The sequence below is a fragment of the Dipodomys merriami genome, unplaced genomic scaffold (assembly GCF_024711535.1).
Source record: "Dipodomys merriami isolate MVZ:Mamm:240054 unplaced genomic scaffold, mDipMer1.0.p SCAF_401, whole genome shotgun sequence".
NCBI lineage: Eukaryota > Metazoa > Chordata > Mammalia > Rodentia > Heteromyidae > Dipodomys > Dipodomys merriami.
The window spans coordinates 532,118-544,341 of NW_027205616.1; the positions used below are offsets into that span (position 1 = coordinate 532,118).

Sequence of the window (12,224 nt, forward strand, 5' to 3'; positions counted from 1 at the left end):
GGAGGGGGCCACACAGGGGGCCGCAGGGAGGGGGCCAAACTGGGGGCCATGGGGAGAGGGGGCCACACGGGGGGCTGTGCGGAGGGGGCCACACGGGGGGCCGCGGGGAGAGGGGGCCACACGGGGGCCACGGGGAGAGGGACACACAGGGGGCCCATGGGAAGAGGGGGCCACACGGGGGGCTGTGGGGAGAGGGGGCCACACGGGGGGCCATGGGGAGAGGGGGCCACACGGGGGGCTGCGGGGAGAGGGCCAAACTGGGGGCCATAGGGAGAGGGGGCCACACGGGGGGCCATGGGGAGGGGGCCACACGGGGGGCCGTGGGGAGGGGGCCACACGGGGGGCCATGGGGAGGGGGCCACACGGGGGGCTGTGGGGAGGGGGCCAAACTGGGGGCCATGGGGAGAGGGGGCCACATGGGGGGCCGTGGGGAGGGGGCCACACGGGGGGCCGTGGGGAGGGGGCCACACGGGGGGCCGTGGGGAGGGGGCCACACGGGGGACATGGGGAGGGGACCACACGGGGGACACGGGGAGAGGACCACACGGGGGACACGGGGAGGGGGACACATGGGGGACACGGGGAGAGGGCCACACGGGGGACACGGGGAGGGGGACACATGGGGGACACGGGGAGAGGGCCACACGGGGGACACGGGGAGGGGGACACACGGGGGCCCCGGGAGGGGGGGCCACAAGGAAGGGTGGGGGCCACGCAGGGGGAGGGGCTATGGGGATAGAGGTCATGGGATAGGGGGCCACAGGGAGGGGTGAATCATGGGGAGGGGTGGGGGTCACGTGAAAGGTTGGGGTCCAGGGGGAAGGGGGGTCATGGGGAGGGGTGGGGGTCAAAGGGAGGTTGGGGGTCAGGAGGAGGGGGAGTTATCGGGAGGGTGGGCGCCACTGGGCCCCATCCCTAGCTGCACCCCTCCCTGCAGTGTGTGGGGCCCAGCAGGCCACTGACTCTCTGTGCTTCTGCTTTGCTTCCCTCACAACAGTGGGCACACCTGCGGCACCCCCACAGAGCCCCAGGGCCCCCCACAGAGCCCCAGGGACTCCCCACCCCACAGGGCGGCAGGGCCCCCCACCCCACCCCACGGAGCAGCAGGGCCCCCACCCCACAGAGCCCCAGGGACTCCCCACCCCACAGGGCGGCAGGGCCCCCCACCCCACCCCACAGGGCGGCAGGGCCCCCCACCCCACCCCACAGGGCGGCAGAGCCCCCACCCCACAGGGCGGCAGAGCCCCCACCCCACAGGGCGGCAGGGCCCCCCACCCCACCCCACAGGGCGGCAGGGCCCCCCACCCCACCCCACAGGGCGGCAGAGCCCCCACCCCACAGGGCGGCAGAGCCCCCACCCCACAGGGCGGCAGGGCCCCCCACCCCACCCCACAGGGCGGCAGGGCCCCCCACCCCACCCCACAGGGCGGCAGAGCCCCCCACCCCACCCCACAGAGCGGCAGGGCCCCCCACCCCACCCCACAGGGCGGCAGGGCCCCCCACCCCACCCCACAGGGCGGCAGGGCCCCCCACCCCACCCCACAGAGCGGCAGGGCCCCCCACCCCACCCCACAGGGCGGCAGAGCCCCCACCCCACAGGGCGGCAGAGCCCCCACCCCACAGGGCGGCAGGGCCCCCCACCCCACCCCACAGGGCGGCAGGGCCCCCCACCCCACCCCACAGGGCGGCAGGGCCCCCCACCCCACCCCACAGGGCGGCAGGGCCCCCCACCCCACCCCACAGAGCCCCAGGGCCCCCACCCCACCCCACAGAGCGGCAGGGCCCCCACCCCACCCCACAGGGCGGCAGGGCCCCCCCACCCCACCCCACCCCACAGGGCGGCAGGGCCCCCCCACCCCACCCCACCCCACAGGGCGGCAGGGCCCCCCACCCCACCCCACAGGGCGGCAGGGCCCCCCACCCCACCCCACAGGGCGGCAGGGCCCCCCACCCCACCCCACAGGGCGGCAGGGCCCCCCACCCCACCCCACAGAGCGGCAGGGCCCCCCACCCCACCCCACAGAGCCCCAGGGACTCCCCACCCCACAGGGCGGCAGGGCCCCCCACCCCACCCCACAGGGCGGCAGGGCCCCCCACCCCACCCCACAGAGCCCCAGGGCCCCCACCCCACCCCACAGAGCAGCAGGGCCCCCCCACCCCACAGGGCGGCAGGGCCCCCCACCCCACCCCACAGGGCGGCAGGGCCCCCCACCCCACCCCACAGGGCGGCAGGGCCCCCCACCCCACCCCACAGAGCGGCAGGGCCCCCCACCCCACCCCACAGGGCGGCAGAGCCCCCACCCCACAGGGCGGCAGAGCCCCCACCCCACAGGGCGGCAGGGCCCCCCACCCCACCCCACAGGGCGGCAGGGCCCCCCACCCCACCCCACAGGGCGGCAGGGCCCCCCACCCCACCCCACAGGGCAGCAGGGCCCCCCACCCCACCCCACAGGGCGGCAGGGCCCCCCACCCCACCCCACAGGGCGGCAGGGCCCCCCACCCCACCCCACAGGGCGGCAGGGCCCCCCCACCCCACCCCACCCCACAGGGCGGCAGGGCCCCCCACCCCACCCCACAGGGCGGCAGGGCCCCCCACCCCACCCCACAGGGCGGCAGGGCCCCCCACCCCACCCCACAGGGCGGCAGGGCCCCCCACCCCACCCCACAGAGCAGCAGGGCCCCCCACCCCACAGAGCAGCAGGGCCCCCCACCCCACAGAGCAGCAGGGCCCCCCACCCCGCAGAGCGGCAGGGCCCCCCACCCCACCCCACAGAGCCAGGGCCCCCCCACCCCACCCCACAGGGCGGCAGGGCCCCCCACCCCACCCCACGGAGCAGCAGGGCCCCCCCACCCCACCCCACAGGGCGGCAGGGCCCCCCACCCCACCCCACAGAGCCAGGGCCCCCCACCCCACAGAGCAGCAGGGCGGCAGGGCCCCCCACCCCACCCCACAGAGCGGCAGGGCCCCCCACCCCACCCCACAGGGCGGCAGGGCCCCCCACCCCACCCCACAGAGCCAGGGCCCCCACCCCACCCCACAGGGCGGCAGGGCCCCCCACCCCACCCCACAGAGCCAGGGCCCCCACCCCACCCCGCAGGGCGGCAGGGCCCCCCACCCCACCCCACAGAGCAGCAGGGCCCCCCACCCCACCCCACAGGGCGGCAGGGCCCCCCACCCCACCCCACAGGACGGCAGGGCCCCCCACCCCACCCCGCAGGGCGGCAGGGCCCCCCACCCCACCCCGCAGAGCAGCAGGGCCCCCCCACCCCACCCCACAGGGCGGCAGGGCCCCCCCACCCCACCCCGCAGGGCGGCAGGGCCCCAGGTCCTGCAGGCAGCCCGCCCGGCAGCCCAGGAGCACTTCCACCGGGCGCCAACAGAGGGCGGGCGCAGGCCGGTCTCCGTGCCGGGCCAAGGGCTGCGAGCTGGGCGGGCACCTGGCCCCCAGAGGACCTGGGGGGTGGAGAGGGACCCGACCGGAGCCCGTGTGCATGCGTGGGGTGGGGGCCCGGGGCCCGGGGGGGTGTGCACAGCGTCCTGTCACACGTGTGGCCGTGGCCGCACCACTGCGCACAGCCGGGCTCCGGTGCACACCCATGCACATAGCCGCTGTGCAGGCCTCCGTCCTGCGGACGGGAGCCGAGGCCTGCTGTGACCCACCCCGCCTGTGCAGGCTGAGCACCAGGGCCTGCGGAGGCCGCTCCCCGGCCTGCGATCGCCTTACATGCAGGCCTGATGACAATCTCTGCTGAAATAATATTTAACACATGCTGCACTTTTAATTAGCTATCTGAATAATCTCAAATTAATACCAGAGCTTTAAAAATAAGTTTTCATTTTCACGTTTGGTAACATAATAGCGGGCCTGCTGGCCCACTTCCCCCTCCTTTGATTTAATTAAAAGCCTTTTGTGTGTCGCTTGTCACTTCAGAAATGGACAAAAGCCCCCATGTGGGCAGCTTGAACCCCAGGCTCGAGGTCCAAGACAGGGCCAGGGGTGGGAGAGGTGCAGTCATCCAGGAGGAAAAGGTCCTCCTACAGTAGATCATCCAATCACCAGTATGACAGGTCAGTGTGACAGATCCCAGTGTGACAGATCCCAGTGTGACAGAGACCAGTGTGACAGACCCCAGTGTGACAGACCCCAGATTGACAGAGACCAGTGTGACAGACCCCAGTGTGACAGAGACCAGTGTGACAGAGACCAGTGTGACAGACCCCAGTGTGACAGACCCCAGATTGACAGAGACCAGTGTGACAGAGACCAGTGTGACAGAGACCAGTGTGACAGAGACCAGTGTGACAGACCCCAGTGTGACAGAGACCAGTGTGACAGACCCCAGTGTGACAGACCCCAGTGTGACAGAGACCAGTGTGACAGATCCCAGTGTGACAGAGACTAGTGTGACAGAGACCAGTGTGACAGACCCCAGTGTGACAGAGACCAGTGTGACAGAGACCAGTGTGACAGACCCCAGTGTGACAGACCCTAGTGTGACAGACCAGTGTGACAGACCCCCGTGTGACAGACCAGTGTGACAGACCAGTGTAACAGAGACCAGTGTGACAGACCAGTGTGACAGACCAGTGTAACAGAGACCAGTGTGACAGACCCCAGTGTGACAGACCAGTGTGACAGACCCCAGTGTGACAGACCCCAGTGTGACAGAGACCAGTGTGACAGACCCCAGTGTGACAGAGACCAGTGTGACAGACCCCAGTGTGACAGAGACCAGTGTGACAGACCAGTGTGACAGACCAGTGTGACAGATCCCAGTGTGACAGACCCCAGTGTGACAGACCCCAGTGTGACAGAGACCAGTGTGACAGAGACCAGTGTGACAGACCCCAGTGTGACAGAGACCAGTGTGACAGAGACCAGTGTGACAGACCCCAGTGTGACAGAGACCAGTGTGACAGACCCCAGTGTGACAGACCCCAGTGTGACAGAGACCAGTGTGACAGAGACCAGTGTGACAGACCCCAGTGTGACAGACCCCAGTGTGACAGAGACCAGTGTGACAGACCCCAGTGTGACAGAGACCAGTGTGACAGACCCCAGTGTGACAGAGACCAGTGTGACAGAGACCAGTGTGACAGACCCTAGTGTGACAGACCCTAGTGTGACAGACCAGTGTGACAGATCCCAGTGTGACAGAGACCAGTGTGACAGACCCCAGTGTGACAGAGACCAGTGTGACAGAGACCAGTGTGACAGACCCCAGTGTGACAGAGACCAGTGTGACAGACCCCAGTGTGACAGACCCCAGTGTGACAGAGACCAGTGTGACAGAGACCAGTGTGACAGATCCCAGTGTGACAGACCCCAGTGTGACAGACCCCAGTGTGACAGAGATCAGTGGGACAGACCAGTGTGACAGAGACCAGTGTGACAGAGACCAGTGTGACAGACCAGTGTGACAGACCCCAGTGTGACAGACCAGTGTGACAGAGACCAGTGTGACAGAGACCAGTGTGACAGAGACCAGTGTGACAGATCAGTGTGACAGAGACCAGTGTGATGGAGACCCGTCAGCCCCCACATTCATAGACACACTAGATTGTGCCCTGGCATGAGTGCTTACTAATTGCCCAGCAGGCACACACACAAGCTCACCTCCCCGTGCACACCAAGCCAATGCACACACGCCCCCTGTGCACACCAGGCCCACGTGCACACACGCCCCCTGTGCACACCAGGCCCACGTGCACACACCCCACCTGCAGACTCTGGTTCTGACTCTACCCTGCCCAGAAGCATGCGGGGTGGACAGCCAAACACGGCCTGGCACCAACATTTCCCACGGGGTCTGGATGTGAGGAGAATGGGGGTGGGGCAGGACGGGGTGATGGCTTTGCCCCCCCTCCGTTCATATGTGCAAGCCCCCCCCCCGTGTGTGTCCCTGTCCCCAAGTCTACCCAGATTTCCAGGCTCCAGGCTGGTTGGTGGCAGGGAGCAGACAGGGTCCCAGTCCCCAGGTCCCACTCGTGCCTTGCCTTCCCTCACCCTGGAGAGCCAGAGGCTCCTCCCGGCCAGACAGAGCGGGCTGCCCAAAACACACTCAGCTGGGAGCCTGGAGGAGACCCGCCCTCAGCCCAGGCTGTGGTGATGGAGCCCCCAGAGCCTTGGGACAGGGAGGGGAGGGTCCACCCGGAGGTCCCGGGACGCGGAGCAGCACGTCTGCCGTGGGAGTCGGGCGCCGGAGGGCGGAGCTCACCAGCCACCCTGCGGCCACACCTCATCTCCCACCACACACCACACCGGCACGTCCCAGAGACCAGAGCCAGCCAACGGGACACACGTGCACACGCACGGCCACCTCACAGAGCACACGTGTGCAGTCATGTGTGGTCACAGACACACACGAGCGTCTATATGCAGGTGTGTGTGCGCTCACGGGAGCACACGTGTGCAGTCACGTGTGCAAACAGGTGCAGTCACAGCCACATGCTCTCAGTGAGCAAACACACAGTCGTGGGGTCACAATCACAGGAGCACACGGCAGGGCACACGTGACCACTCATATGCTCACACAAGACCATGGGGTGGCAGCGGTCCCGCGCACGTCCCCCACACAACCACACTCACACGGGCCCATGGTCCCAGGCCTGTGAGGAGAACCCAGAGCCAGCCAAGCCGCTGTGGGAGAAGAGGCCTCGCCGGGCTTCCGGGCCATGGCCTTGAGTGACCTGGCCATCGGCGTCCCAGCAGTGGGCATCGCAGAGGAGAAGAGGCCTTGCCAGGCTGTGGGTCCCGTGGCAGGGGTCCTGTGGCAGGGGTCCCGTGGCAGGGGTCCCATGGTGGGGGTCCCGTGGCGGGGGTCCTGTGGTGGGGGCACCGTGGTGGGGTCCCGTGGCGGGGGGTCCCGTGGCGGGGGTCCCGTGGCGGGGGTCCCGTGGCGGGGGTCCCGTGGTGGGGTCCCGTGGTGGGGGTCCCGTGGCAGTGATCCCGTGGCAGTGATCCCGTGGCAGGGGCACCATGGCAGTTGTCCTGTGGTGGGGGTCCCGTAGCGGGGGCACCGTGGCGGGGTCCCATGGCAGTGATCCAGTGGCAGTTGTCCCGTGGCGGGGGTCCCGTAGCGGGGGTTCTGTGGCGTGGTGGGGGTCCCATGGCAGGGTGCCATGAGGAGAAGAGGCCTTGCCAACCTCTCAAGCCCGTCCCGGGGCTGAGGGCCTCCGGGCCCAGGGGAAGCTGGATATTATGGTTTTGTGCAAGACCACCTGATCTGTAAATGGTACAAGCCATCCATTTAGAAAACACAACACAACCTCAAATCACCACCAGGGCCACAGTGTGAGCCTCCCTAGCATTAAGCTTTTAACAGAGCGGTGGCCGAGTAAGAACCACCCCCCGCACGTGGTACTCAGGTAAGGAGTAGGGTTATTCATCGTTCGGGCTGGCACCAGGCCATGTGGGCCCTGCGGGCACTGGGAGAGGAGTGGCCTGGGAAAGAGCGTGGCGCCTGGGCCGGGCCTCATCCAGGGCAGGGGGGAAAGGTGACCTCAGGGGATGCAGATGTGACCTCTTCCAGGTGTGCCAGTTGCCTAGGTAACGCAGGGACTGGGCAGAGACGTTGCTGCAAAGAGGGTGGAGTCTGGTCACCATCCAGGAGCCGACTGAACACCTGGGAAGGAAGGGCAGGGCACACTGGACGCCCGGGAGGGGTGGAGGGGTGGAGGGCACACTGGACGCCCGGGAGGGGTGGAGGGGTGGAGGGCAGGGCACACTGGATTCCCGGGAGGGGTGGAGGGGTGGAGGGCACACTCCATGCCCCGGGAGGGGTGGAGGGGTGGAGGGCACACTCCATGCCCCGGGAGGGGTGGAGGGGTGGAGGGCACACTGGACACCCGGGGAGGGGTAGAGGGGTGGAGGGCACACTGGACGCCCAGGGAGGGGTGGAGGGGTGGAGGGCAGGGCACACTGGACGCCCCAGGAGGGGTGGAGGGGTGGAGGGCAGGGCACACTGGACACTCTGGCAGGGCCAGGCGGGGCAGGAAGCAGGGTGGAAAAGCATCTGCAGAAACTCCCAGCTGGGACTCTGCCCAGGGTGAGTGGCGGTGGGAAGGGGGCCTGGGCCTGGCTGAGGAAGGGCTGTTAGCACCGAAGGCCAAGGCCAAGGAGAGGCGCAGGGAGGCCCTGCCCGACAGAGGGGAGGCCCCGGGGCAGGGCCAAGCCGGTGCCCGGGGGGGGGGGGGGCAGGTGCAGGGCCCGGGCTGCCAGGAGCGAGCCATGGGCCAGTGAGAAGGCGGCAGGCGGTCAGGTGGCCCTGTGGACACCCAGGCCAGTCAGGGCCAAGGAAGGACTTGGTGCCTGGCGCGGGACAGAGGGGCTGTGGAGTCCAGGAGCAGGCCAGCTGGCGGCCGCCCGGTCAGATGTGAGCGCAGAGGGAGGGGAGGGGAAGAGGGGTCGGGAGTCCTGGGGGCTGGGTGGTGAGGGGGGTGTTTCCAGAGATGGGGGGCTGTCTGCACACATGCAGCAGTTGGGGCCGCTGGCTCCCTGGACAGGCTGGGTGGCTGAGGAGAGGGTCCCCTGGGAATGTCACCCTGGCCACCGGAGTGGGAGGCGAGTTCGAGGTGGATGGACACTGCCCGGAGCGGGACTCTGAAGCACTGAGCGTCTTGGGCTCCGGGAAAGGCAAGGCTCTAGTCTGGAAGGCAGCTCCCAGTGCTGAGGGGTCTGGGGCAGGGGGCAGGATGCGGCCCTCCAGAGCCCTCTCCTCCCCCTCGATCTGTCCCCTCCACACCACCTGCAGCCTCCTCAAATCTGGGCCTTTGTTTCCCCTTCCAGCTCCTGCGGGTGACACCCCAAGCAAACACAGCTGAGAGCCAGGACTCGCGTGCCCGCACCCTCCCCCAAATCTCCGGCTGCTGCGGGGCCCAGGCTTAGCGGGCAGCTGCAGCCGGGCTGGGCTTCGGTCCTTCCCAGCCCCTCAGCCTGGCGCGTGCCTTTGTCATGCAGATGGCCTGCAGGCCCAGGCCTCCAGCCAGCCAGCTCTCTGGGTGCAACCTCACCCCCCCTGCAGACCTGACCTGGAGACCCTTGGGCTGTGCTGCCCGCAGCTCCAGGAACCCAAGGCCCTGAGCCCCTCCCTGCCAGCCTGCTGTGTCCAACCTGAAGGAATGCAGAGCCCCAGGCAGGGTCTGCCCTGCTGGGGGCACAGGGGTTGCCCCTCCCCTTCCTGCCAGGACCCCTGCGGGCACCCAGGTACCCTTGTTCTTCCGCCTGAACTCCGGGAGAGTGGGGGGGTGCGGCCGCCCCGCGGATGGAGGGGCTGTCAGAGGGTTGCTCCTGGGGTGCCTGTGCCTGCCCAACGTCTGACTCCTGTTTGAGGGGTGGCGGCTCCAGCAGGGGCGAGGACATGCAGGACGCCGCCCTCCCCCTCCGGGTAAAGCTGGGATGGACGGCAGCCAGGCGTAGGTCTGCAGCGCTCGCGTCCGGCCTCAACCTGGAGGAGCCAGTCTTCAAAAGCAGCTCATAGGACAAGGGGGCAGAGGCCACGTGGGTAGCCCCTGGGCTGGCAGACCACTGGGGAGGGGCCCCCCATCCCAGCTCCCTGTGTCCGCACCGCGTGATCGGGGCTCCTGACCCAACTCCTCCGGCCCTCGGGTCCTCGTCTGTCCAGGGAGGCCCAAGAGGCCCATGAGGGCCCCAAGGGGAGACAGTGAGGCCGTGCTGAGGAGTGCATGGCAGATTCACACAGGAGGGAAAGCGCGTGTCCACGCTCAGAGCACACGGCAGATTCACACGGGAGGGAAAGCGCGTGTCCACACTCAGGAGCACACGGCAGATTCACACGGGAGGGAACGCGCGTGTCCACGCTCAGGAGCACACGGCAGATTCACACAGGAGGGAAAGCGCGTGTCCATGCTCAGAGCACACGGGCAGATTCACACGGGAGGGAAGGCACGTGTCCACGCTCAGGAGCACACGGCAGATTCACACGGGAGGGAAAGCGCGTGTCCACGCTCAGGAGCACACGGCAGATTCACACGGGAGGGAAAGCGCGTGTCCACACTCAGGAGCACACGGGCAGATTCACACGGGAGGGAAAGCGCGTGTCCACGCTCAGAGCACACGGCAGATTCACACGGGAGGGAACGCGCGTGTCCACACTCAGGAGTGCACGGCGGATTCACACGGGAGGGAAAGCGCGTGTCCACGCTCAGAGCACACGGGAGGGAAAGCATGTGTCCACGCTCAGGAGCACACGGGAGGGAAAGCGCGCATCCCTCACAGACCACACAGCCAGGTTGCCGCTGCGCCTCCCTTAGTGTCCCTTTGAACAAGGACTGTGGCCTTGGGTGGCCTAGACATTGCCTGGTGACCTCCCCCATGACCTTTGCTCTCCCTGGCCACCAGATGAGCAGCTCAGGGGAGAGGGACGTGGCCTGATCCGTCTGTCCCTTGGGTATGTGTGTCCCCACTAGATTCAGCCTTGCCAGCGTGGGTGGTGGGAAGGAGGAGACAGGGCTGCAGGGCTACACGGGACCGGCAGGAAAGGCCAGGGGGTGGGGGCTGTCCCTGAACCCTCACGGGGAGGGGCCTGGCGGCCAGATCTAGTTTCTGGCAGGACTGGTTAGTCCAGGAGGCCTTGATGGCCGCAGAGATTAGGCCTGGGCAGATCGCAGATCGGCTGCGCTGATCGTGGTGGGGAGGGAGGGGAGGGGCAGGGGACGCGTGGGGGCGGGGGGCTGGCCGGCTTACTCCCGCTATCCACACAGGTGTCCTGCCCAACCTTCCTCCTGGGGGGGGGGCTGGGCAAGGCCTGCCGGGTCCCTCAGCATCTGGCAAGGGCTCAGAGCTAAGCACTGGGAGGGACTGAGGCTGCCCTGGAGCTGCCCCGGCCCTTTGGGGCTCCACACCGCAGTGCCGCCATCTTGGCTGTCTGTGTCTGACAAACGTTCAGAGCCCTGGGCGTCACCCCTTCTCCTGGCCGGGATGTGACACAGTCAGAGTCACAGTCAGAGGCCTGGCCACCGGCGCGGAGGACCGCCTGGAGGGCTGGCTTCCACCCACCTCCTAGGACCCCAAGGAGGGGCTGTCCCGCCCCAGCCACGTCCCCTGCCCTGCAGGCCCCTGAGAGTCCAGAGCTCCAGACCAGGGCTCTGAGCACGCACGGCTGCCCCACACCAGGCAGCGCTGGCCCCACGCTCCGTGCTGCTCTGAGTGTTCGTGGGTGCCCTGTGATATGCCGGAGCGCGCGCAGCAGAAGGGCCTGGCTGGCTGGCTGGACGCCTGCACGCAGGGCCGACTGGTGGGCGGAGACGGAGGAGCTGAGGCTAACGGGGGTCTCCGATGGAGCCCTTGGTTTGAAATAATACCAGAAGTTAGTGGAAAATCTAGCCAGGTGCTGGTGGCTCACGCCTGTAGTTCTAGCTACTCTGGAGGCCAAGATCTGAGAATCTCAGTTCAAGGCAGCCCAGACAGAAAAGTCTGAGACTCTGAGCTCTGAGCTCCATTGAACCACCAAAAAGCTGTGGCTCAGTCTTCAGTGAAAAAAAATCTAATGAACAGCACCCAGGCCCCGAGTTCAAGCTCCAGGATCAGCACAGAAAAAGAAGAGAAGAAAAAGACAGAAAAAAATGAGGAGGAGCTTTAAAGCCACCATCAGGAGAGGACGTGGGTTTTCTTCTTGCAGTTCCCAGGCAGAGGGCGAGCCACTCGGCAGGGGGCCGAGGACACGGGGGGGGGGGGGGGGGGTCAGAGGTGGAGGGGAGGGACCGTGGCCACTCACTGTGGTTTGAGGAGGATGGGCTGGGGAGGAGGGAGGACCGGCCAGTTTGAGCGTTTCGAGGCTGCCGCGGGGCCAGGGAGCCTGCGCTGTGGCTCACAGTCGGGGTTTCCCCGGGGGTCCCTGCCTCCCAGCAGAACTAGGGAGGGAGCTCATCCGCCACCAGCCCAGCCCCTGGTCACCGCGCGGGACTCGCGGGAGGTCCGAGGCCCGGCTACCTGAGCCGCTGGGGAAGCTCAGCTCTGCCGGGGCTGGTGGTGAGCCACCGCGGCCTTAACCTCGCGTGGACGTCTCTGCTCACAAGAAGCTGGCCCCGTCGCCGGCACGTCAGTCAGCCCTGACCCGGCCAAGGCCGCTGTGGTTGTCATTGCCGGGAGGCTTGGCGGGGAGCAGCCCCGGATCTCTGAGCTCTAGAATGTTCTAGAAAGCTTCTTGATCTGCTCCAGAGCCACCCTGTGTGGACCGCCCCCAGCTGCCCTGCCAGCAGGGTC

General features: G+C 68.0%; 1 protein-coding gene across 1 annotated transcript; it reads left to right on the forward strand.

Annotated features, from left to right (window-relative positions):
• Nucleotides 1–3,597: 3,597 nt before the first annotated feature.
• Nucleotides 3,598–5,379, forward strand: LOC138806629 (salivary glue protein Sgs-3-like). Its single transcript, XM_069992068.1, has 3 exons — nucleotides 3,598–3,652; nucleotides 4,098–4,536; nucleotides 4,779–5,379. The coding sequence occupies exons 1-3, from the start codon at nucleotides 3,598–3,600 to the stop codon at nucleotides 5,377–5,379; spliced, it is 1,095 nt and encodes a 364-aa protein (XP_069848169.1).
• The last annotated feature ends 6,845 nt before the right edge of the window (nucleotides 5,380–12,224 follow it).